Source organism: Nipponia nippon, unplaced genomic scaffold, assembly GCF_047370975.1.
Source record: "Nipponia nippon isolate SJK-2023a ecotype South Korea unplaced genomic scaffold, ASM4737097v1 scaffold_5, whole genome shotgun sequence".
Lineage (NCBI taxonomy): Eukaryota > Metazoa > Chordata > Aves > Pelecaniformes > Threskiornithidae > Nipponia > Nipponia nippon.
In genome coordinates this window covers 21,388,042-21,415,930 of record NW_028262369.1, presented here as the reverse complement: position 1 = coordinate 21,415,930, position 27,889 = coordinate 21,388,042, and the positions used below count along the sequence as shown (strand labels likewise).

At 38.5% G+C, this 27,889-nt stretch overlaps 1 protein-coding gene across 3 annotated transcripts; it reads right to left on the bottom strand.

The window, feature by feature from the left end:
* On the bottom strand, positions 1 to 27,861 carry ANKRD13C (ankyrin repeat domain 13C). 3 transcript variants are annotated; one of them, XR_015699340.1, is made up of 14 exons: positions 27,123 to 27,861; positions 20,804 to 20,845; positions 16,776 to 16,880; positions 15,736 to 15,821; positions 14,619 to 14,664; positions 12,877 to 12,943; positions 11,255 to 11,399; positions 10,379 to 10,510; positions 9,280 to 9,441; positions 8,438 to 8,517; positions 6,794 to 6,892; positions 6,037 to 6,137; positions 3,053 to 4,879; positions 1 to 2,660 (listed from the first exon to the last, which is right to left on the bottom strand). XR_015699340.1 is itself a non-coding variant. In XM_087734784.1 (13 exons), the coding sequence occupies exons 1-13, from the start codon at positions 27,472 to 27,474 to the stop codon at positions 4,749 to 4,751; spliced, it is 1,548 nt and encodes a 515-aa protein (XP_087590910.1). In that variant the 5' UTR covers positions 27,475 to 27,861; the 3' UTR covers positions 1 to 4,748. The 3 variants fall into 3 exon arrangements, 2 of the variants coding, with proteins under 2 accessions (XP_087590910.1, XP_087590911.1); XM_087734784.1 differs by having other exon boundaries at positions 1 to 4,879; XM_087734785.1 differs by lacking the exon at positions 27,123 to 27,861 and adding an exon at positions 26,728 to 27,099 and having other exon boundaries at positions 1 to 4,879.
* Between the last annotated feature and the right edge of the window lie 28 nt (positions 27,862 to 27,889).

The following is a 27,889-nucleotide window of genomic DNA, read 5'->3' as shown; positions in this document are numbered from 1 at the left end:
TATAATGAAAATGCAGGATTTTATTTAAAAAATGACCAATAAAATGCCCTAGCAGAATGCAGTAGTGTGAGCTTGTCCCCTCAGATCGAATCCCTGCTCAGAGATGCATGTATGTCCACAGTGTATACATATCCTGAAAAGTACTGTGACAGGAGAGTTAAAAGCTGATTTTCATGTGTTGAACAGTTTCAGAATCAAACAGCATATTTTGGTCTTTATTCTAACAAATGATACAACCAAAAATTACTATTAGTGAAGGTAAGTTAAAAACATGGACCAGACAACTAGTAAAATGCAAAAAAGTGACATTGTTTCCATGATAATTACAAATTGTAAGGAAAATAAATGTGAAACTGCAGCAATTACAGGAAATTTGTTAATACAGATTAAATAAGCAGTTATCCTTGCATGAATTATAAATCAAGAACAAATACATTTAAAAAAAAAAAACCAGACAGTTGCTTTGAATATCAACTTAACAAGGTGGGTTTCCAGCACAAATATATCCAGAGGTTTTTTTGTAACAAATTGTTTTAATACATAAATCAAGAATTGCAGTAAAGTGAGTACAGTGACTGGAACAGCAGCTCCTTGAAAGGAAAAAGAAAATGCATTCCCTTTGCCACAAATTAAAGCAATATTTTGGAAGACCAGTAAAACAGTTTGGTTAAGAAACAACCCTAGGAATTCTTTTGCAACAATTTCTTATTTCAGTTTACCAAAATTAATGGCTGTCTTTTAATACTTATTCATAAAAAAACCTCACAGCCATCGGGGAAAAAAAAAAAACCAACCACCAAACCAAAGTGGTGAGACCAGAAAGAAACAATGCCCCAAACTCCGAACTGAGGTGGTCTCCCACAGCCCTGGTACAGAGGTTTTCTCCTCCACATGCATCACTCGTACACCATTGTCAGCTTCACCTCAAGGAACACCACAGTGTCAATGTGCATCTTAATACGGTGATTCTTACCCAATCTGTGCATGCTCCCTTTTTCATCCCACTTCGGTTAACCATAAATGGTACCGTACACCTCAGCTGGCGTGTCCAGAAAGGCGTTACCCAGATATTAACATTCCCAGGGATGTTGTTGCAATGGAAGTCTCTACACCTGCACATGTCAAAGTAACGAGTTAAAGCTGACACGCTTCTTGTTGCGCAGCAGTGATGAGACAACCTCTGTAAAACCGCTATGGATATGTATTCACTCTACAGGGGACCAAACCCTCCCTAAACACCCAACATGGTCTTAATGAAAAGGGGGAAAATAAAAATTAAGTTCTGCTAATCAATCCTGCTAGAAAAAATAAATTTCCAAAAGATATCTGAACAGATCGCAAGTGGTAAAGGACACCGGTGCCCACAGCACAGCTGCGGACTAAGGCTCCCTCTATACTAGAAACACTTCACCCATCCGCAGTGCTGGCAAAGCTTCTGTGCAGACACATCCATACCGACAAATACACGCTTTGTGTCAGTACAACAAAAACCCTTGCAAGCAAAACAAATTATAGTGGATAAAACATTTGTATCAGTGTGGACAGAGTCACCACTAAAGAACTGCACCAGCACAGCTACGCTGCTGAGATCACATCTCTTGACGCCTGTGGATTGCTACAGCTGTGCCAAGACGTGAATCCCAAAGGTAGTAGGCTCAGCCTAACGTCCCTCTTGCTAATGAGGATTCCTGCAGCTTGCAGTGTATCCATCAGGAAACCATGCCCCAAGTGTCCCTATGTTTTAAGTTTCAAAACTCATCACTAGGAATGTTTCAGACAGAAAACACATCACCAAAAGTTGAAAGGAAATGTACCGAGAAACAGTTCACCAAGTCTTACGTCATGAGGCTGTCACAGGAATCTGAAAACAGTCACTGAGCTGGAAAAGACAATCTGCTCGGAGTCAGATCATTCAGCTCCGTAGTAAGAAGAAAAGAAGTAGCAGGGTATGTTCACCATAATAATGTAAAAAGACTACAGTCAACCAAATCTGCGTCCACTCTTCTCTGCTGACACTCCAAATTAGAGCAAGCCTTAATATAGCAACCCACTATAAAAAGTTTCTGCAAATCTTAAAATGTATCAAAGTTAGTCGTTGTGTTATCATGAAGGTTAAAAAACCCCACAAAATCTGCAGCCAGAGTCCATGGAAATCACGGAAAACATTTCCACAAACTGCAGTGGGCTTCGAGTCCGACACCTCATTTGCCACCAGAAGACATGGGCTGTTCTACAGGCAGATGGAGATATACAGAACCCTCAGTTTTCACGTGAGGCTACACAAAAAAAGCTTGTTTTGTTTTTGTTTTTTGTGTTTGTTTTTTTTTTTAAAGTCTAGAATCCAGTCCATTGCAGTCACTATATTGCCTAAACCACATATCTCCAGCGGTGTATGCTCCTTCCTACGTCAGCAAGCTCTGTGATAGTAATTTGGAATAATCAAAAACGCAAAGTAATATGAAACACATGGTTCTTTCCCTGTAATACTGAGAAAAAGGATTTCTAACATTCACCTTATGGAGAAACGTTCTTCTGTGTTTGCTGAAATTTCCAAGCAACTCGGTACTCCTGTACAGTACCTGCAGTCACTTCAGCTTCACACCCGGCACAAGACCCGATCCAGCAGCACTACACAAAACATTCTACCCTGCAACAGGCATCTGTAAAAGAGGGCGACAGGAGAAAGCTGTATTTGGCCCCATTGACATTTAATCCTGGCCTCCAACACTGACAGCATAATTCAGTCTCTACATACATTCAACCCTGGTCTCTCATGGTAAGGATCTCAGCTGTTTCTAAGGAGGAGCATGAGGTGGGTGTCAATTTATACCATAGATGTAAAACACTTTAGGAATTCATCATTACTTGCAAGAACAAGTTCTATCATTCCTACCGAATGTTCAACATCTGCTACTGATACAGTACAGTACAAGAAGTCATTACAATTCTACATTTCCCTTTGCCTTTTTCCCCTATAGTTTTATTTTCAATTTGATTTTGAATTAATAACTCCAGTGTATCGATCACAGTCTGCAAAGTAAACATTACTCACCTGTCAAACTTGCAGGTTTTATAGAGATGCTGGAAGAGGATCAACCTCAACTTCCTATTTTGACTTTATCTTTACTTTGCTGATAGTGATTCACTAGGACTGCACTTATAGAGTGGACACTGTACTTCTCTACAGCAGCCTCTTTGGGTTTTATACGGATTCCAGAAGTTTTGAAAGAACGTCTACTTCAGACACGTACTTCCACGTTCTGTCGATGTGCCTGACAAGTCAGCTTTTATTGCCTTGTGATAAGCCATCTCCATTTATCGCCTGCATGGTTAGTTAGGTTGGTTACCTTTACTAAGCATCGATGGTACTCTTTATAATAAAGTTTGATACTTAACTCTATTGATTTCCAGAAAAAGTTTTAACTACAGTGCACAAAGAATATAATTTTGAAAATATTTACATTTTTGTACAATTACACCACAGCACTTTAATCTAAATTTCTTAATACAAACAAATAGCACCATTAGCCTTTTGCACAAATTCTTGCTAACAAACCAAAAAGCTGGATTATTGTCAAATTAGGAGACTGGAACCACTTGGAATGAGAACAAGCTCAAGAAGCCAGAGCACTGAAACGCTACCTATTCAAAATATTAAGAGGAAGGAAATTAATGTGGAAACATCCTAAGCATTTGCAAATAAAATCTTCCAATGTGAGCCCTATTCAATGTGCACTACAATTAAACTAACTTCAAGAGAAACTTTTTCTTATATGAAGATTTAATGCTTCAGCTTATTGTTCTAGTAACTCTTTATATGCACCCCATGTTTTCGAGTGGCTGCTGAATACAAATACAAGATAACCTAGTTGATGCTCAACCATTATGGAGCAAGTCTCCTAAGTGAATGTGAAAAAAAAGAAGAAAAAAGTGACAATTTCTAGCTAATGAACCTCTGAGCAGGGACTTCCACGCCAATATGATGAAGAAAAGTTAAGCATAGAGCCAATGAAAGGAAGATTAACAAACAGCTCAGTGAAGAAATTAACGGTTCAGACACGGATAGCACCACAATGGATTGCACTAAGGTGCTAGAGGAGGTACCTTATTCCCTGCAGAGCGAATGCTATTTCTGAAGTGTATTGCAGTATGAAAATGCAATTGTTTAATGGTTACCATTTGGTTCATTCATCTACAGAAAATGCATTCCTTCTAATATACGTTCAACTAACATTCAAATTACTGAACTATACATAATGATACATAGTTTACAATTCATGAAAACAAAGCTTGAAAGAATATAATATGGTCATCTTAAGTATGACGGGATGTTTTATAGGGCTAGTATCCAGCTAAGACATTTCAACTTTTATGCTAATGGTCCAAGAGTGCTTTTTGTATCACCAAGAAATGTAAAAAATTTAAAAACGAATGATAGTCCTCACAGCTGTTAAGTGTTCTCAGGGTCATCGAGGTGTCAGACTACCACGCTTGCACAGTACTGGATGTATAAAAGTGTGAACAACACATCAGGAGACTTGCTGTAAATCACAAACTAGATTAGATGCCCATTATAGTGAGTATCAGTACATCAGTCATTTGATGCATGTTCCCTTTTCTTCTGGATTATTCAGTTTATCCCTTCCTTTATGACCCACTTTTCTATCTATATCTGTGGGCTATTTGCATCCACTTGCTTTCACTGTGGTACGCTGGTATCGTTATTCACCATTAACCTTCCAGTTTAGTTAAAGATCAGGAAAACGGGTGGGGTCCTCCTTGTAGTCATCAGGAATAGTGAAGATGGATTCATCAAATTCGTCATAACGGAACTCCTGAAAAGTCACAGTGGCTGTGATGGTGGGAAATACAGGAATATCTAGATAGGAATCAAAATGGTACAATGAAGAGCAAAGAAATACAAGCTTACCAATAGTTACCAACTGTTACTTAAAAAGATTTGGAACTTCAGACTTGCTAAAGACATAGAAGCTTCTTTAGTATTCTACACAATGGCAATTCAAAGCTCTTAAAAAAAGGAGGTGATTTAAAGGAAGTTATTTCAGATTAATACTCAGATACCCTGAGCACAAAAACAATAGCCAACTCAATACACCATTCAAAAAAACTGTTAATATTATTAATTCAGTGGTTTTCCTTTCTTGATGCAGACTGACGACATGGAAATCAAGGTGCTGTGAACATACAGAGTAATCTGTTAAAATAGAGGACATTGGCCTGAAGATGATACAAGATGAAATAACCTTGCCACACATAGGCTTCAGTTGAGCAAATCCACATGAAAAGACAAACCTTTTTAATGTTTGCTTTAAAATATAACCCCTTTCCAATCTGAATTGAGGTTGAGCACTTAAGAATTATCCTCAATAAAACTGGCTTGCCCATGAACTAACTTAATCAGCTAAGCAAAAATTCAATCCTCAATAAACAGAGCTCAATAAACAGAAGGTACAATATAGTCTGTTCAGAATTGTCTAGTTTAAACAGCTTACTGGTATGCAAGAAATCCTGTAATGCTTGGAAAAGGTACTATTACTTTTTGGCAGTTTATGCTGTGATAATCTATACCATGAACAAATTGCTTTATACCTTTCCATTTGTTAGAAGTGTAATAGTTTTCTATTTATTTGTAAGTGAAAAATATATCACCAGTAATCCTTGAGGAAAAAGAAATACAAAAATGCTACAAAATATTTAACTCATGACCGAGATCATCCCTTAACGCAAAGATAATTCAGCATATCTACATTACTCTTAGAGCAAGACCCTAGCATTAGGAAAATGTAAATTACAGAGCGCTCTTCCTGACTAGGACTACTATATTCACCTTTCAGCTGCAGATTTCCTACCTAATGTTACTTCCACTAACATAACTATGTTCTCCCGAAATCTACAGCAACACACTCTTATGTAAGAGAGTTCTTTTCCAAAACTCAACAGAAGTTTTGAACATATCGCATCAATAAGTACACATGGTTTGGAAACACAAAGCCACAAGAGTTGTAGTCCTCTTACCTAATTTTACAGGAAAGCCTGGTGGAAGCTTCATTTGAACAAATTCTCTAAGTTTGTTAAAGTGCTTGAAGGGTGCAATTACTTCTAAAACATTCAACAATCTGAAAAGGAAAACAGATTTCATTACAAATTCTTGTTTCACAAGCTTTCCCTCTAGCAAAGATAAAAATAACCCAAAGAGCAAGGTGATAAAAAAGGAGTTGAAAAATTACATCATGCTTATATATCTATCTCCTTGTAGCTTCACTATCAGCATCCTCACATTCAGTTCTTAGTGATACACATCGCATTACCATAGGTGTAACAAATAAACATCAAGATATTAATTTCTTGTCCTCATTTTACACAAGAGACTGAAGCACATAGTACCACACCCTCTTCTCCATGGACATAAGGAACCCGACATGGTTCTGTATTGGTTTAGAGGACATAACTTTGTGCTAAAACTTGTTATGGGCAAAAACGTTTTAGAATTCTGTAGAAACAGGCACATCAGTATTGTGACAAGTCAATGATAAACCTGGTCAAACCTCTGGTCTTATCAAGTAAGATAAGCGCTTGGCTCTTCCAATAACAGGCACACCAGCACTGAGGTCTCTAATTTTATCAGTTTACTTGCTTAACAGCGTGACTTCATTCACAGGTTTTAAACTGCCAAATTCTCATATCTGAAGATATGAAGAGTTTTGCAGTTCATAAACACATTAAAACATTTCCTACATATAAACGACATTCATGGCCAATAATTTTGACTTACGATTCAATTCCTAAGGGAAATTCCTGGCTCATAGCTATCGTGGCTTTAAAGGTTTTCTTGCTTTCTTTGCAGACCAGCTCTCTACCCAGATGAGGAGCTCTGTAAGGGTGAGGGGAGAAAGACAAAGGCAGTTTTCCTCTCAGTGAAACCTTCATTTTAAAGGAAGGAAGACAGACTCAGGTTTGAAAATGTCAGTAAAGAATCCCTACAATAAAACAAATACTTTAAAAGTAAAAGCTGTGCATAGTAAAGATGAGTCAGCAACCACCTTCATTTAGATTACAATTGAGTTCTGCTAAACCGGGAGACAAGACAAAAACAGTTAGGGAAACAATGTAAGAAAAATCTTCAAATAATTCCTCATAAACATTATATTAATAACCACTATAGAAAGACATGACAACTACCCAGAAATATATACAGCTGATTTCAGACAGTAATTAAAATAGTCTATACGTGAACAAAGTATCAAGTTGAACTAGAAAAAGGTGAATTTGCTTTCAGTCGAAAATATGAAACAATCTCGGAGAAAAAGTTTCTCTACTATCACTAGAAGGCAATACTGGAAAATACAGGACAGAAAATTCTGTTTTAGGAGAGGAATAGACAGGTAACAAATAAGATAACATATCTTTTCCTCTCTTGCTTTATATTAGCTAGAAACCTAGATTTCCCATTAAACTCCCTTCAGTTAATCAGATTATTAAACACAGCGAAATCTTATATACACACATATTTCTGTCCCAATAGTAATAGCTGTTCAAGCATAACCTATTTATTCTGCTTGAATATTTATTCTATCTCAAATACATTATAAATTAAATTAGTTAAAAAACCCCAAAGAAATCCAAACCAGATCCATGTGCCTTTTTAGTAAGCCTGTACTGTAATATCATCATATTCCCTGGTAACATCTGACTATAGGCTAGTGTAATATGTTTGGAGAAAGGACTTTTATCATTGTTACTTATGCGACACAGTACATTTTTTGGTCCTTCTACATTCAACAGCTAGACAGCATGCAGTCCTAGAAAATACACTCAACTGCTTGCATCTTCTACAAATAAAGCTACTGTAAATTAAATTATAGCTGTTCACAACCTAGTTACACATCTAGAGGAGAGTATCTTGCAAAGATCTAGCCAGTATTAGGAGATCTGTATGTCCATCTATTCCAGAAGTGTGCATTTTTGTACACTGCCACTGCTACTAGAGTCTCACTAAATCATAAACTTTTATTTTAAAACATGGTGAATTGGGTTAATTATTACTATCATAAGTAAAGATAGATTAATTACAGCAATGAATTTGTCAGAAAATCTTCCTTAAAAAAAAAAGCCAGCTTAGATGTTTACATTTCAAGCCATGGGTATCAGGTAGACATACATCCAATATTTTTATCACCAGCTGATGCAATAATACTGTTTACATATACAGGCATCAGCTTCCCAGCCAGCCTACTGAAGAATGTTAAACATCTGAGACTTCAAACCTAATGTTCTTCTGTCCCCAGAAAACGATAAACAAAAAGCACCCACAAACCAGAGAACACATAAAAAATCCAAAACAAAACAGCCACAACCCCAAAACAATAATCTAAAGGTGTCTATGGAAGTAAATGTCAATAAAACAAAAATAACTTACTTTCCATTTTCAGCAGATATGTACTCTTCCCATGTAATTGTATTGGGTGATGGCGGAGTAAGTGACTGCCGTCTCACAGGCTGTTCAGAAAAACATGTCTTAACTGTTTATCTTTCCTTATATTCTCTTAGAATTTTGCCATTCAAAAGATACAACTATACTTCAATTCTACGAAGAACAGCAATACAGTCTATCTAGTTTATAGCCGATACTTCACTTGGCTTTTCCATCTCCTGCTCTTGTTCTCATAGTCTCCATTTAAACATTTGGCCTCAGACTGTATTTTACATAGAAGCTGGCTGTTTTAATACATCAGTTAATCAGTTAATTCAAGTGTCTGAATGACAAGTAGCAAAGCACAAGCTAATACAGAAATAAATTAATCATTTTTAAAAGGCTGTATGCATGTTCCCAGATGATGTCTGGCTCATTCTGAATAGCTCTTGATTTCATGGCAATAATAACAGGCTTAGTCCATTTTAATGAAGCTAAAGGAAAACACGATTGAAAAGAAAAACCAGAAAGGCATTCTAAACAATAAACATTTGGTCTAAAAGAATTAAAGTGATTTGCCACAGCCAAAACCATAATCTTTTTTCTAAGACACAAATTAAGACTGAAATATCCAATATAATCACAGCAATTCCTCAATGTGTGCACTAATCAGGATAATTCATTAACGTATCACTGTGATTATACTTGTAGGTCATATTTATTATTTTAAAATTAAGACAATCAAAATAGAATAAAAACATTATATATACATTTTGCTAAATGACTGGTGTGAAAGATTATTCTTCCATGCAAAAATTCAAATACTGTGAAGAATTACTTAAGTATACCTCAAAATTCTGTTCCATTAAGTTGCCACCTTTACTCAGGCTCTCCATGATAGCTTTATTTCGAAGAATATCCTCCTCACTGAGATGTTCTCTTCTTTTCCTTGATTCTAATACAAGTCCATTAACCAAGTAGAAATCTGCCAAAAAGTTTCCTACTCTTTCCTGCACAAAAGGAATTGGACATTAATGACTCATAGAAGATACAATAAAAACATTTAAGTTCTTGAATATCCAAATAATTGCACTTCAGTGCAATAAGATAACTTCAGGATTGAAATGTTTTAATTTACACAACCAACCACATGAGCTATCAGTGGACAAACCAGTAATGTATGTACAGCACAAACGCAAGAACTCCATCAGGAACAGATATTTCATAGCAACAGAAACTTTAAGACAAAAAGACTGTTTAAGAATTTAAGAGCGGCCAAGGGAAATCTGACTAAAATCTCCTTCAACAGCAAGCTGTGTTCAAGGATAATTTACACATGTACAATATGGATTTGGTATTCAAAAGCAAAAAAGTTCTGCAACACTAACTCAGAATAAAACTTGCAGTGAATGGCACTACCTGAACAGATCCAGATGAAAACAAAATCCTTCAGAGCTAGTCACAAGATAGGAATTTCCTCCTCAAAGAAATTACGACGGTGGCCGATTCAGCTGAGAACTTGCACCTCAGTCAGACTGATAACACGGAAACAAACACCCAAAGGAAACTACCCAGAACACTGCCATCTTCCTGCATTTATCTGACACAGGAGCGCACAGAATCCTTACTGGACGCCCTGGAATGAATTTGCAGAGACCATATACTCCTACAGTAAAGTAATTTTCAGTACAATCTGATCTCCCCCCTGCTCAATAGCTACAGTTTGTTATCTTTCTCCTGGGCTACTTTTTTCTTATGAAGGCAGTCCATCATACATATTCTATGTGGTCAAATTAGTGACAATCGTGGGGGGTAAGGGAAGATGTTTTTCCTCCGTCCTAAACATCTTAATCTTTTACTACTTATTTCTTCCCAACCACATCATCATAAGGCTGTCTGAACTATTTGTCTCCAGTAACGCGTCTGTGAAATTTTCTTTCAGCTTACTGTTTTGTCTTCTCGAAAAAGCCATCCCGTTTGGGCACGTGTGAAGGTAATTGATTTGGTTGATAATGTTGCTGAGTAAATATCACTGCTCATCAAAATGTCAACCTCTTCCTCTGTTTCCATCTCAGATTCCTAGAAGAAAAAATCCCAAATATTGAATAGAACTTAATAATCATGATTACTTCTTCAAAAAAAATACCTTTTTCTTTGGAACTTTTCCCAGAACTAGCATTTCCTGAATTTTCACACTGTTTTATAGAAGCTCTGGCCAAATGGTTACCAAATAGTTTAATCTTAAATATTAATGCAAATAAAGCATCCAAGTGTGATTTATCCAGAAATTCAGCAGCCACACCCTTTCCACAGGCAAAGATCCATATGCTTAAGTGATTGGTGGATAAAGCTATAATTACAAACTTGACTAAATACAAGGGGGCCAATGAGCCCTTGCATTGTTAACAACTAAACTGGCCACAGAGTGACTAAACGGATGCAAAGCAGTGGCAAGCAAGTTTGAAAACCCACCTGAGGACACCTAAATTAAGCGTGCTGGAAAGATCAGAAGTAGCATGCATCATAGCTTAAAAAATATTTGCCTATTCAGAATGATAAAAGATTTTTCCAAAAGATTAATATTCTAGCTTTTTCCTCATTTAGAAGTCTGTATTCAAAAGCACTGTTTTTCGTAACAAAATTTTATGTCACCTATATAGCTTAAGTTGTAACAACTGTGCAAAAAATTATTTGGTTTGCATTTCTTTGGAGCTTGTTTGGATCTTTTTGAGAGGCACATTTTGTTTAATAAAATAAGCCAGACTTCTGATGTGAAGTAAAAGCTTGAGGTATTTCACACCCTACATTCACACAGATCTTTACCTCATGATGTATTCGCTGGTAAACTTTTTGTTCATTGTCTAAAACTACAAAAGATTCAGAGGGTGCGGCATCACCATTAAAAATGAAGCTTAAATCCCCTCGTTGGCACTTCATGTCAGTAAAGTCTATGAGAGTTGTGTCCAGCCTGTGAAAATATACCAATACTTTAGAAGAAGTTACGCATAAACACTCAAATACACTAGTAAGTTCAGTTTGCAAGCAGAAGCATTTTTTTTTTTTTAATCACAACCAAACACACTAAGGCCTAAGATTTCACAGAATATTTCATAAGTGAAGGCTGGGTGTAGAAATAAAAAAACCCTGCTATTAACAATAAGTTTCACATTATAACATCTCTACCATTATAAATGCATTCCAAACTATTCTTACACTAACTTCATAGCAAAAGGTAACATTTTCTTCAGAAAACTTTATTTCAAAACTGCCAGCATGAGAAAGTGACAGAAATTATATAGCCAGTACGTGATACATATTGAGAAATACAACTACCCCGTGTGATCAGCATCCCACTCTACAAGAAGCAGCCACTGATCTGAGTAGCAATATTAGGACATGACCCAAATTATGAAGAGGACTAAGAAACAGACTGATTTTTTTTATTTGACTTAGTTTAGTTGCTGTTGCTATTTTTTCCCCTAACCAACACAGAAGAAATGCTTCTGCTGACCTGAATAACTAGAAGATGGAGCCAAGGACAAAGATCTCTCTAGCAATTCATAGCCGTTATTGCTAGAATATTTACTTCTTTAACAAAGATGGTTAAAGAACCTGAATTTAGTGATCACTTCAGTTCTAAGGGGTGATTGCTTAATACTCATCATATATTGGCCTCTGATTTCAAGAAAGACTCTGTAGCTATTTCCACTCAGTGCCAGTCTCATTACTCCTAGTCTCGTACAAGCAGAGCACACAGAAATGATAAGGAAAAAAATGGTCTCAGACTCAAATTTGACCTAAAATGTCAGTTCACACACCTATGCTAACAGCTTTAATAGAATAAAATTTTCTACAGATTGAATCTTCCGAATCATATGCTTGACTTTTTGTCTGTTTTAAACTTTGGAACCTAAAGAAAAAGACAAAAAAGACAGCTGAATCCAAAAACCCAAACTAAACCAGTTAAAGAGCTGAGCTTGGAAAGACTCTTGGAAGCACTCTATTGAGTTTGTGAATCTGTCACATTAAGCATTTTAAAAAGAGAAACTACACCACTTTTTTTACTACATAGACTGGAGCAGCAACATTTCTCCACAAAATACTGAAAGCTCATTTATTTGAAATTGTGTTAAAAATATCAAATTCCTGTTTTTCAATTAATCATTGTCACGTCTGGTAGATAAAGCCTTATACAGCTTAACTGCTTTTGCTTTATATTTTAAGTGACTCAGGAACTGAAGTTAAGTTCAGATCAATAGAGAAAAAAAAGTCTGAAGTTCAAACCACTTCTTGCTTCTAAATGCCAATGTACAAATACAATGCTGTTTCACAAACGTTTGCAGACTCCACAGCGATTTCTTTCAGACCACACTGGAATCTAATGTTTTCACTAACATGCAGATATTTATGACTTACATAACACACACTGTAAAATCAGTACTTACCTGATATTTATACCTTGTTTGTGTATTTTACATGCATCAGAAGGCAGAATTCGGGAAAGTAAAGGCACTAAAGGCAGGGAGAGAGAATGCAATTAGGACATTGAGGTTCCTCTGCAAAGTGTTTCTATTAAAACTATACATCAGTTTGAATCTTGATGTATTTTAATACAAATATCGCATACCCATTTTCCATCATAATCTCAATACAAATACAACTGACTAATACCAGGGTTATTTCTATTCAATAACAACAGCAAAACTGATTTGTAATTGTACAAACTATTTTCAGCATCAGCACATAATTTAAAATATCTTCAGCCACCGTTAAATAATTTATAAATTCTAATAACTTGTCTTCCAGCTGTCTGAAATTTTAATTCTATGATTTGATAGTTTACTTATATACTGTACTGACAGAAAGCCTAGCTACAATTAAAGCAGAACACCCACAAGCAGGAAAAAAAAATCCAGTGCACTAAGCTTAAAACATTAAGCAAACATTAAACCACCAGTGGAACCGAGAGTCAGTGTAGTATTACAAGATGGATATATGACACTGCATCTGCCCTTATTCTAAAATGGATCATTTACTTTATAGCAATAAAACTAATTCAACACAATGGCATTTCAACACTTTCTTCAAAATGAACTATAAAAAATTAAGACCACCTGTGAAGTGTCATTAGCCTAGAAGACCAATAATTAGGACAGAGGTACTGCCCAGAGCATCTTTTTCTCTTCAAGAAAGAGAATATATAGAAAAAACTAAATAATGTAAACAGAGGTACAGTGAGCCTCCTGTAGAAGAGGACCCCTAGAAGTTCACTTTACCTCTGGCATCACTTTTTCTGTGCAATGTCTGACTGCCACCATCATACCCTGCAAGTCAGGCTGCAGTCTCATCACTAAGCAATGTCTTATCTTACTCCATGCCTAGCTCTACTCTTTTTCACGCTGACTCTTCCACGAAAAAGTAGGCCACTTAGAAAAATGAGGTGTTTGTCCCATATCTGTTCAATGTTTGATGGCAGCCTGGCTGCTCATTCTTCCTCTGAATACTGGAAGAGGCATATAGTGCAGCAAATACTTAGACTATGCCTCTATGAAAGTACATAAAATTACTAACTTAAATTTCAACTGGTAATAGAAGCTATCACTTCCGATATTTTTACATTATTCAGACATGTTGATAATTGTTAATACATTTTTGCTAATTTATTTATATTTTTCTTCTACAGATAAGAGGTGGAAATTTAGAAAATGCTAAATGTTATACAGTCACATAAAAGAAACATTAAGGTGAAGCTAGGATCTGAAGAACCTACGACATAGTTGCACTTAACTGACAGGCACCATTCAGAGTACAGGCTGAAATTCAGGAAATTAAATGCCCCAAGTCCAGTTACTCAACTAAATTGCTCAAACCACTGCTTTATAGTGACACCAATCGACCAGATAGAGACATTTTAATATTTTACTCTTCTAATAATCAGTTTCTTAAACAACAGTGTGTTTCCCCCCCATATTGTATCACTAGATTACAGAATAAATTCAGCTCCAAAAATGAATAAGCAAAAATAATTCAGAAAAAAAGTTGTCTATCCTTTCTTTATCACTTAGATCTTGATAACTGGATTGTGAACATTCCAACATGCAAACCAGAAGAGAATTTAAGCTTGAGAATGAGCGTGCTGAAGACTGATTATATTACCTGCCTATGAAAGGAATACGGAATTGCTTACCCCAACTTTGAAAATCCCAGTGAAGCTCTAGATAGAAGTCACCTAGCTGAGATGAAAAGAGTAATATATTAACAAGCTTTTTAGTCTAAATGACAACTGTAAAATTTACTGAAAGACAGGGAGAAGTTGTGTTTCGCCAAGCAAAGAAAAGGTTTTCTCTAATGTTTGTATTTGAATTTATACTGAACTTAAACATTTCTGAAGCTTTAACTAGAGCAGAATCAATAATGATAAAATTACATAACTCATTTGAACTACCCATTTTTAATGATTTTTTAAAAATAATAATTTACACAGCTATTAAGCCATGGACCGTAAAAGATTTATTGCAAATATGTATTTAAAAAAAGATCTATGGAGCTCTTTGCTTGCTTTGATTGATCATATTCACCCCACGGAATTATGTGTTCTGGCTTAAATTAATGAGTCAGGTTTCAGTTAGGAGTATTCACATACACAAATTTCAATCTGCCTTCTGGAAATATGCTTAAGTCATTATATAAAAATTCCTCTACCTCCATAAACACATGCCAGCCAACTCCTTTAAACTGTATGCAAAGCAAAAGCAAGGTAAGGTGTGACTTGATTAAAATTAGCAAATGTTGGTAATACACCGAGGTAGCCACATACTTCTACTCCATGCAAGAAGAAAAATACGCAACTCTAGGCCAGGTCTTGCACCATGAGAATTAAATCAAAAATCTTTTTCATTACTAAGCAAGGGAAGAGTCATTCATGATTGGTGACTAAATAAAATCAGTAGATTATTCACCAAAACAAAAGATGTAAGAAAGCCTTAAAAATCTAATGAAATGAATACAGATTAAAAATACATTCTTTAAGTTTTAGGTTGCAAAGACGACTAGCAAGTCTGTCTTACATAAACCTTTCTATTTGAATTTCCAGAAGTTGAGAAGGAATTATCTTAAAAATACACATAATTCGGTGACCCCTTAAAATGGGCACTGTAAACCAAGATTGCTATTAAGAGCAAAAGAGATTTGTAAAGGCAAGTAAAAAACTTTTTTACAGTTCGCCAGAGCATCCATACTAAGGACATAAGCCACTGCTTTCCATCATGATCTGTTTTTTGTCAACACAACTGCCTTGAACTTACCTCTTTGAGGGCTTTTAATAATCGAGGTCGCTTTTCTTCAACACTTTCCCTGGACTGCTGTTTAAGCTTCCTTAGGAGTGCTGTAACTGAACAGAAATTAACTTTAAAGTAAATCTGTTCTATTTGTTTGTTAATTACAGGTTAGTGTCATTATTTGATATCTTAAAAAAAAGAAAAACAATGCAAATGTAACATTTCATCAGACTTTGGAGTAATTATACATAGCCTACTCTCATCACAACAGGAAGGAAAACCTCAATAATTGGTTATAATATAAAGTATACAATCGTGTCAATAGGTCTTTTACACATGTATTAGCAAACACATGGGTACACATGTATATTACCGCACGCAAGGCTATAGATTGCATAACATCTGCTCCCACTGAGAAAATTCTTTAGTAGCGAGGAGCTGACATGCAGAATGTTGTTAGCATATTGCAAACTAGTGCATTAATGTATTAATAATATATTAGTATATATATAAAATATATAGTGAGTTTTCTGCTATGGGACATGGTAATACCAAATACTATTAACATCCAGTAGTGAGTAGCAGTAGAATAATTTTCCCTTTACTACTTCATATCTGAAGTGAATAAGTAATCAGTATATTTGCCTACCATCCTGTTGAGATGAAACATAAAAGCAATATCCCACTGCCAATTGGTATATCAAATATACATGTGACCACACGGAGCAGTTCCAATTAGATGATCCCATACAGCTAAAATCCATTCTGACCTTGTAACTCCAATTTTAAATATAGAATGCTGGTTTATAGCTTCTACAATCACTTTAAGCAAAATCTTAACTCTACTTAGTATTACGTATCCTAATGCAATTTCTTTCTTACCAAGGAAATGGACATGTGTAGAGCTTGTTGTCTCATATTTAGATATAAAAAAGTTCAGCTGATTAAGATAAACTCTTCAGAGAACTAAAATAGGAGTATTATAAAAAAACGCTAGCTTGAAAACCTGTTCTCCTGTTCTGAATGAGGCCTCAATTTCTGATTAATTGGGAAGCAGAGGCTCTTACTCATTTGTCTGTCTCCATAGCTGATGGCTTCTGCAAGAGGGCTCCATCCCTGAGCATTTTTCACCTTTACTGGAGCGTTATGGGCTAAAAGCAAGTGAGCACATTCTGTAACAAAACAGTAATAAATATTTTCAGTAAACATCAAGGATGTAGCAATATAATTCACAATAAAGGAAACAATAATAAAGCAAAAGTAGTAGATACTCAATATATTAAACAGTTCATCAAAACACATATCTGGATTCTGACTCAAACTTTAAACAAACAAAAAACATTTATGTAAGTACTTATAGCACTTCCCTGCTTAATATTAGCTGTAAAAACATAATTGGTGATCAACATAACCACTGAAGAAATGCCCCTTCTGCTTCTTATATTTTGCTTTTTATAAAGCTATATTTCTGTATGTGCATATATGCACACACAACTATATAACAAATATTTTTAAAACAGTACATCAACTCTCTCTGCTTAATGCACAAAACCATGTACCAAGGCACGCTTCACGGTCTTCCCGCCCTCTATCTCAACCCCCTTCGCCCAAAGGTCAATGGTGAACTGATTTGCTAGAAATGTGCATGGAGACAGAGTGTAGGCAACTCTTGAGAACATCGCGTGTACAGGAGGCAGAGAGGAAGCTGTGGCACTCGCACATCCCTATGTGCTGTAACATCTTGTGGTAATGTGGCACCTAAAGCTGGCATACAAGCACACTCTCACCTAGGCAAGCCTCAGAATGTGTGCATAACCAGCTGTACAACAGGTAACAGGTATTGTAGGACTAACAATGTGGATACCTGGAGCACTGACAACAGAGCACACAACTCATGGTCCCATGCTCCATCAACAGAGAGGTACACTTGCAACGCGCTACATTTTTCATCAACAGCATCAGTAACAGCGTACATCAATGCCATCTCTAATGCTCAGCATGCACACACTGTGCTGATAAAGCAACATTAACATCTCATCAAAGCCACACAAGTTCCTAGCAGTGTCACAGCTCAGCTTGCATTCCCTTCTCTGTCTGCCATCTAAAAGGTGATGGTGCAATGACGAATAGTCCTTAAAATTAAGGAGAAAAGAAAGCTTTCAGTGTTTCCATGTTTTGAATAAGCTGCCCTCATTTGAAACGGTTCTTCAGTTTCTAACTACAGAAAGTTTCCTCACCACACCACATTAAAATCAACCTGACCTATCTGCAAATGATAGCGCAGTAACAAGCTGGAGCTGCAGGCTGAAGAAATGTCTCATTATGAATAGGATGGGCAGGCATGACGGACAGAGGAACTGCCTGTATTATTCTCCTACTATAGGTGTTACAGGAAACCGTACTAGTCATTCCAGATGCAACAATCGTGAGTCACTGGCAAGCACAGTGTTTGGAAAGGAAGAGACACTTCACCGGTGAATATACTATCTTTTGTGGTAAATAAACAAAAGCCCTGACTACTTTGTCAGCAAGCACAGAGAAGTATTTTTATGGGTGCTTAAATATAGTGCCTAACACAATAACAACACTGTACAGTAAGCAGGCAAATAAGCTTGCATTTACCAGACAGATTACAATTTCAGTTAAGCAAACAGGATGTAAATTCACCCTGCACTTCAGAAAAGACTGGCTATAACGCTGCTATATACAGCTGAACAGTTGATATGCATCACCCCAGAAAGACAGAAAACTGACCTTCGATATCAATGAGACAGACTAACAAGACAGGAAAGGACCTGGGGTTCTTGGTGGATCAACGATTATGCAGGATTCAAAGTCGAAACAGTAAAAACAGATATTGTGCCGGATGTCATGCACAAATACCCCTGCTCTAGGCAAACTAGACAAAGGCTCACCTCAAGCATCCTAAAGGATTTAGGGCTTTACACACAGGATGACTGACTATATGGGAAGAAGCCAGGAGGTGAACTGCAAACTGAAATCTAAAACATGCAGTCAATGAGAAAAGGAGTAGAGGGAAGAAATGCCTCTCCTCACTGTACTATACGTGAGGATAACTCATATTCAAGGAATTTGTCAGCATTGCTTTTTATCCTGGAGCTGAAACATAAAATAACATAAAATAACCAAATTTTAAGAGAGACTTAGAATAAATATTCAACCATACTGAATCAAAGTTGGTAAACTATTTTTTTATCAGTTTTATTAGAAGCATCATCTTTGATCAAAATTGTTTGTATTTATTAACGTGGTATGATACTGTGGTAGTTACACAGAGAGTGTCCCTTCATGAGAGCTAATCGCCTTTTAACCAAAAACACACAACCCCTTCTACATCCAACAGTGCAAAACTTGTAAATATTAACTAATGACCGTACCAAACTAAAGCTTGAAACAAACACTGCAATAAGGCACAACAGAAGTCATATACATAGCTGACCATCACTGCTTGAAAACATAGAGTAAGTAGTTACAAAACTAAAATCTATCTTACAAAGAAAAATGCCTTATTTAAGGCTGAGAAATTAAAGGAAGGTTTCTGCCTCTGTTTCCTTCTGTTGTTCTAAGACTAGCCTAGGACCCTCACTGGAAAAAAGCAGTTCTGACAAAGCACCATTTTTCCCAAGTTTAAAAAAAAAAAAAAAAAATCCTATCTGTGACTTCTAGTGGGCAGGCACTTGTAAAATATATTTGCCTCACTGCTGTCTCAAAAAGTTTCTGCATTTTTTTTTTTAATTTAAAATATATCACAGGCTAGACAAATATTGGCAGATTCCAGCAAGCTCTACTGTTTCTTCTTCTGCATAAGCCACCTCTCTCCCTTCTTCCTTCAAAATTACTTCCCACTCTGACTCTCAATTATCTTAGATCATTTCCTAGGTATTACTAAAACATCCTAACACAACTGACTGCATTTCCTGCATTCCCTTCTCCAAATCTGACAGGTGCTTTGGTTAACAACAGCTCTCTTGTGGAGCAGTACCACATACCAGGTGCAGGACTCACATGCCTGAATGAAACCAAGCCATTCTTGTTTCAGTAGTGAAAAAGAATTTTACTGTCACGGAGACTGAACAATCATACTCCGTGTTTCTTCCCAGTCTTGAAACATCTACTTCTATACTTCCTATTTGAAGTAGAAATTTAAATCCTGTGCCTCGAAATTCTGCTGTAAAGAAATCCTCGAAGGATATCTGGAAAGATGAGAGCCATTGCGAATCAACAGGCTGCACAGTCCTGTAGGCTGTTCTGTGCCCCACATAGGGAATTCTTGAAACATGAAGAAACAGGTAGGCAGTGGGTCAGAAATTTCAATCAAGTGAGTGAAGAAGTATGGTGAGTGGAGGAGTATGCAAAAAGCAGGTGAGTGATTACATTTCCACTCACAGAGTCATTTTATTCTAGAGGATGTTATTCTGATTCACTTCACTGGGAAAAAGCTAAACGGGGTTGTTCAACACCTCCAGTGAGTAGATCAGCAACAAACACAGTGACACTAATAACCAGAAAAGTGTTGACAAAGAGAAAGGGTATCATCACACAAACACAAATTAATAACCCTTCTGTACCACAAATTAATTGCACATTACAATAGAGATCTGCCTGGATCAAGTCCCCTGCCTACACATACTGAGTATATCCCTCCACTTCAGCTGCTTGGATGCCAAAGCGGAAGCAGGCATGCATATGCTTGCCTCCCCTGCTTAGAGCTGTTTCTCAATCTTCTATGACATTCCAAGTTTCCCAATTTCCTTCTAACTTTGCAAAAAGAGAGGAGCTGGGTCCACCCACTGTTCTTGGTCTAGGCTCATAAAGAGTCCAGCTGCTACAACTCCTTTCCAGCTTACCCCATTCACTACCTAGTTCCTTGATTGTGGCCTAAAGAGCAGCTCTGATTTCTTCTCCAACTTTTCTCTTCTAAATCTGCATGGCGTCTTCTTTTCAGAAAACCTCAACTTTGAACTAGCTTGAAACACAAGATCACGTTCAGGAAAAGTAAAAAAATCTTTTTCTCCTCTTGCCCCTAAGTCTTCAGGATAATTTAAGAGCTAACAAAATTGATGGTTTTACCTACCTTTATGTCCCAACATCACAGCAAGATGTAAAGGAGTGTTTCCTAAAATAAATAATAGAAATAAAAAGATATTAGATACAAGATAACAGAATCCACTGCAATTCCTTCAGGCGTTTGCACATACAACTCAAACGTTACGTGTTAAGAAACTTCAGTTACATGACCTAACCAAGGAACACACTAAAATACACCAGAGCAGTTACATTTTTCTAAGCAAGCATTTGGATTATACTTGTTAAAATAAATACATCTGAAACACATTTCATGGGCCAAGAGAGGAGTTGTTTTTTTTTTTTATCTTGAAATTTATTCCAGGCAAAGAGGCCCTATTGTATCTTCAAGAAAGAGATAACCCAAACCTCTATGCTTATCATGGTCTGTAAAGTCTGATATTTTACAAAGAATGACATATTTAGGTTAAAAGCTACTCAAAGATATGATAGTGATTAAAATTTTAAGACCCTATTTTATTAATTTTTCAAAGATTTAGTACAAAATTTTTACTAACACAGTATTGGACAGATTGCACAGTAACAGTAACTTCACTACAAAAAAGCCTTTTGGTTATTTTAATGCCTTGTTTCCAAAGAAAGCTTCCAAGATTATTAGCAGATATTACAAACATGACCCTATTTTCCTGGCTATACATATGACACATTTTGTACTTCTGTTCTTAAATATGCACTGTAAGGTACAGAGAGTTGTTTTTCTGGATTAATGTTGCTACCAGAATTCTGATCCATTAGCTTAAGGATGCCAAATTCTTCCATTTAACTGTATTACTCTGTTTATACGTTTAAACATTTTCTTAGTGGAGTTAAGAGAAAAACTACTGGAAAACAAATTTCTGTTGCAATTATAACAAATGCACTTGAATTTAGGGTTATTTTACAGTATCATGTTAGCAATAAGTACTTGCTACATGCAAAGGATGATGTAGTGTACGTCTAAAAGATGTAATCCAAAACATTGCGAGGTTGCTATACAAAGTAATTGCCAGCATACTATACTATCATGAAATCTTTGATCAAGATAGGCAAGCAGTCAAAGGCAGAGTTTCTAAGTGGTTTTGAATGAGCTATTCAACATGTAGTACAAATTATTCTTGTGGGTCACTAGCAACATCACAGACAGCTACATCCTAGTTCATTATGCACACTCTAACTAACCTAACCTCAAATTTTCTATTAATAGATTTTGTAACATCTGTGAGCCAAAACATAATTTAGAATACTGGATGCAGCCATTCTTTGGGAAGTGACTGAAATAACAATGTTACTGAGGAACAAACTTGAGAATGAGCCAAACCGTGTACTCAGAAAATTCAAATCGTGCAAGCCAGGAGTAAACATCTTCCTCACCTTATCAAGCACTTCAATGGGAGATATCTATATCTATCTATATATATAAAAAATAGCTCTACACTAAGTTTTCTTTTACACTAATAAACCTTAAAATTTAAAAGAACACTCCACCTTTCAAACAGTGAATAAAACAGAGCCAGACAGCTCCAGTAGCTATGACAGCTTGGTATAAAGGCAAGAAACAACAAAACAAAAGCTAACTAGGCCTGTGACAGCTTTCCTGAGAACTTCGTCAGATTTCATTCAGCCGATAAGCAGAAAGTGCAGTTGTGCGATAACACACATCATTTCAAAACTCCTCTGGACAAGGTTCTGAGCAACCTAACTCCAGTGTTATCTCTGCTTTGAGCAGGAGGTTGGACTAGATCACCTCCAGAGAGCTCTTCCAGCATAGATTTTTCTTTGACTCAATGATTGTCTTCACACCAAAAAGTATGCAATTCAAAAATTAGATAGGAAACTTGGATACAGCAGACAAGGGGGAGAAGAAGAGGAGCATGCAGAAAAACAGACAGCGCAATAACCAATAAATCACAGAAACTAGAATCTATCAATTCCAGAATTAAAAAATAAAAAGCTATTTATGAGGAAGCTGAAAAGAGGTAGCACCCTGCTTGCTGGTCTTCAGCCTCTTTAGCTGGTAAAGAGGAGTCTAAGGTTTAACAAACATTAGCAAACTAAAGGAAGAGGTTAGCTGCTGTACTAAAGGGAGAGGAGCCACACTAACAGATAAGCCAGGAAAGCACCTTTAGGAAAGGGGGTAAGAAGGGAAGGCAAGGCAAACACATAGAAAAGGCACATTATGAAACATAGAAAGAAGCACTGTAGTTCCTACCGTTCTGGACTACCTGGCCAGTCAGGCCTTTTCCTCACTGCCCATGATAAACTCCTCTCCAGACAACTCTTAACCTGGACCAGCCCAGCTCAGTGAGCACAGACCCAACAGCGCGGGGCTGCTTTGGAGAGCTGGCTGGAGCATGGTGGCAGGACTGCGGATGGAGCAGTCTAACAATGTGCACGCAGCACACCAAACCCTGTAAGCACCACAGTAATCTCATGTACATTTTTACTGCATCAAAATTCCACTGCTACTTTACAGAAGTACCTCCCTGACCCCCTTCCCCAAAGGAAAACAGTCTCAGCAAGAGCTGAGACACAACGCTAGCTTTGGCACATGCAAAAAAATCAAACCTGGAACAGCATTTTGCACAGTTCCATTACTAATCATCTGTCTTAAGATCTGATAAACCTGGGGAGGTCTTGATGCTCTTTGGGCGAAACAAAATGGGTTTTATCACTAGCAAATTTAACTCTGACTTATTAAAATAAGCCATCCAAACTGTATAAGGTTGTAGGTCACAAAATGAAAAAATTATGGTGAGCTCATAGAATGCCTCTATGCAATCTTCAGGTTCTTCCCCCCAGCAGGAGAAAGGGAAGAGCTGTTCCAGTAGAAAGACTCCTCTTTTGTCTAATCATAAGTCTTAAGCAGAAGTAAGCTTTCACTCTGCCCAGGAAAACTGAGGGAAGACAAATGCCTTGGAAAAGATGAGACCAGTGCTGCCACAGTCTCTCATCTAGCAACAACTACCAACCATCAATTGGTACCAGCAGCAGCAGTACTTATCAGGGTTTGAAGCAGGCAGCAGCCAAAGACTTTCCATACATTTAATCTCAGAAACCTGGCTGGCTGGCAGGCACAACGGGATAAATTAACTTCTACTCCTTTGGGAGAGATGGGATCTGAAAATGTAAACCCAATCCCAGCAGCTGCTGAAACAAAGCCACACTATCATGCTCTTGCTAGCATTTGGATGATAAAAGTCCCAGACTGATGAATTAATTAGTACCAGTGTTTACAGGACTCAAAGGGAACCGCTCCACTGGAATTCCATCATACTGCAACCTCAAGTTCCACCGATCCTAAAATACAGATCATGTTTAGTTGCTTCATCATGGCAAGAACAGCTGCGACTCCTCTAGAATGTTTACTATCCAGAGCATATAGAATAATTCTAGGTAAAATTAGTCTGATGAAAAAAAAATGGTGAGCTTTAACACTAATCAATTTTTCCTAGTCAGTGCACAGTGCAACTAAGCATTTCTGCCTGGATAGGCAAGGCAGTGGGAGAGAGCAGCTTCACTTCTTTCAGTTGCATGGATGTTTTTAACAGCTTGAGGTTTTCAATGAACCACAGCACAAGCCCCAACAGTAAGCGTTAGATTCCATGAAAACAAGTAGCTTTACACGAGGCAGCTGCTGGAGAGAGAGAGGAGTGTAAATATAAAACTATGTCATTTACCTGTGTAAGAGGGCCACAATAAAAAGGGCACAGTAAATATTTCAGTGGCTGATGTGTAGTTCTGATGACTTCCACGCAATTTAATAATAATGATAACGTGTTTGATATGATCATTTCTAGACACTGACTAGAACACGAATGGGCACATACTTGAACAGTTGCAATCAAATCCATTCTTTTGCCAACAGCTTGATTCACCATATAAACAAATCTCACATTTCCCTTCCATCTAAAGACAACTTCATCAATATCTATAGCTTTGGGAAATGAGCATATATGCTTCCCTCCCCAAGTCATAGAGCCTACAGAGCCTTATTCCAAGAAAGCAGTGATAAAACAGTGCCCGAAATCCTGCACGTGCACACCCAGGGCATGCAAACAAAGACTGTTTGCACAAAAATGCACATAAAATACAGTACTTGTCCACATGCACGTGCATGTGTAGTTTTTAACCTTTCGCCAGGCATCTGGCACACCTACAAGGAAGCTGAGTCTGTTTTCCAAGAGTACTTCAGCAAGATTTGTCTATTCCAGAATAGAACATGTTTTTATTCTGAATATATGCTTAAGCTCTTAAATGCATGTTATAGTAAAAATAAAAATAATCTAATAGGTGTACGTACAAGCTTCTCCCAAGAAACTCATGATTTCTGGAACAACGATATTGGCCTTCCGATGGGTAATGTTTTTTGAGGTTAACTTAGAGAGCGAACCAGGGTGCACTCAATTTACAGACACAGACAGCGTTTGTTTTATCAGAACACCAAGAGTTTAACATTCTAAAGGACTTAGCTTTTCTGCACTTAACCACACACTAACAATGGGACTGAATTATAAACACTAACTGTTACTAGAAGTTCCTTCTCCCCTCTGTCACTTCCTTATCATGTACTAGGATTCTTCTGGCTTATTTCTGAGTACAATTATAAGCCGAAGTTATCTACCCCAAATAACTCACAATTCAAATATGTAAACAAGTGACAGATGGATTCAGGCAGAAAGAAAACAATAACAAGGAAATATTAGTCAGGCCTTTGGTATGTCAAGACATCAAGGGTTTTGTTGTTGGGGTTTTTTTCAAAACTTAATAGCAAAGGAACACTCAAAGTAAAAACTTGGAGGAAGATAATGAGACAGAAATCCCCAAAGCGTTCCTACATTGCATTGAGAAAGCAGAAAGACGTTCATTTGAAATTTTTTTATATATGTGTGTGTGCATATATATATTAAAAAAAGGATGGTATCAATGTTTGTGATATACATTGAAGATGATACCGCAGCAAAGATAGATCAGGAAGTGCCTTCAAAGATATTAAGCTTATGATGATGAGTTATTTGATGAGGAATTGGAGGAGTTGTAGGGGAGAAGTCAGCAGAAGGAATACACTGAGTGAGAACATTTCTTCCCGAGTCTGTTGCTTTCATTCTACCAGTATTTGCTGCAACGTTTGGAATGAAGATGACAGGATAAATATATCTGTAGCTATATTTATAACAACGTACTTAGAAAAATGTTATGACAGTTGTAATACTCCTCCCTGTCCTGATTGAGAAAACTGAGCTGTGTATTACTCTGCATACATTAGTTTGTGTTTCAGAGTGACTAATGTTATCATGGACATGACTTATAATTTCCAATTACATTATTCTTCCCATTGTACCAATTCCAAAGACTGCTCTACCTTAATGTTCCTTTTTATTTTACACAACACAATTAAGTAAAACAAAGGGAACATTTATCTCTTAATCAGAAAAAGAACGTAACTGTGCCCTTTAATCACAACTTTTCCACATACCACATACGGTATAACTTAGCATTCTCCAGGAGAAACATATCGTGTTACTCTTGAAATGGGCAGGAAACATAAGAGATGAAAACTAACCATGAAACTTAAGCTGACTTGACGGGCTGATTTATTTTTTAACAATGTAAAATATTCCCCAAATTAAACATATTATTTTAAAACGTCCTAGCAAGATTTTAAATATTTATGCATTACAGAGTAGCATGAGGATCATATTTCTACCTCTGCTACTGCCACTTCTATGTCCAAAGCAAGCTTGCAGGGGAGCAGAGAACAAGATTTTGGCTCTTTCAAATCCCAGAACTAAAGCATTTTAAATTTTTTTTTGTTTTTAGCCTGGAGAAAAATCAAAGATAGTTCCACCGACTGCCAAAGGAACCACTCCTGACTGTGCTCCTCATCTCGGAAAGTAAACAGGTGACAGTTCAGACGCTTTTAGAAAACCAACGTACTTTTAGAAATGAAGTAGTTTTTTGGACATGAAGCAACACCCGGCTGACGCTCTCCCAGCATCACTCTGCTACAAAAGCCGGTACCGCGCTCACTCGTATTACGAAAATCCCAAGAATTTTCCAAGCGTGGGGCCGCGCTGCTCCGCAGACCCCGTTACCGCTTCCACCCCCGCCAACCGCCCAAGCCCCCGGGGAGAAACACCGGCGGCAATTCAGGAAACAGGGGCGAGGTCTCGGGCCGAGCAGGAGAGAGGCGAGGCTGCGGCTCCCGCGGAGCCCGAGGCAGCTCCCCACGGCGCGGCGGGCGAAGCGGCCGCCACCGCCCGCACGCCGGGCACCGGGCCCGCCCCGCGGGCAGCGCCGCGCCGCTCCCCTCCGCCGCCCCGGCCGCTCACCGTGACTGTCCTTCTGGCCGATGCCCTGGGTGCGGATGAGGGCCGAGAGCCGCCTCACGTCCCCCTTGAAGACGCACTCGTGGACGGGGAAGTGCGCCGGGCACTTGTCGGGCTCGGCGGGCGGGCCCGTCCCGCCGGCCGCCGGCCCCCCCTTCAGCGGCAGCCGGTGGTGGTGGTTGCTGAAGATGCGGTGGCCCCCGGCCCGGCCGCCCTTGCCGCTGCTCCCGCGCCCCCCGGTGAAGATGCCTCCGGGCGCGGCGGCCGCCTCCTCCTCGCCGGGCGCCAGCAGGTCCCCGTCCTCCTTGCTGGGCTTGTGGTCCCTGCGCAGCGAGCGCAGCTTCTCTCCGGTCATCGCCAGCGGCGGCCCCGCGGGCGGCGGGGCCCCGCCGGGAAGACTCGCCGCAGCCGGAGGGTCGATACGCTCAGAGCCGCGGCGGCGAGTCCCGTCCCGTCGGCATCCCCCGCCAGAAGCACCCGGAGCCCGCCGCGCCGAGGAGCCGCCCGCCCGCCCGCGGGGGCCCGCTCAACGGCCCGGCGCCGCCGCCATCTTGGCGGACTGCTCCCGCGAGAGGCGCGGCGCGAGGCGAGACTTCCCCGGGCACCGCGAGACTGCGCGGAGGGCGGGAGGCGGCGGCGGGGCCGGGCGGCGGGCGGCCCCCGGCGCGGGGCTGGGGCTGGGGCCGGGGCGGCGCGGCCCGGCACCGCCCCTCGCTCGGCTCGGCTCGGCTCGGCGGGCCCCCTGCGCGCCCGGCCCTCACGCAAGCGGG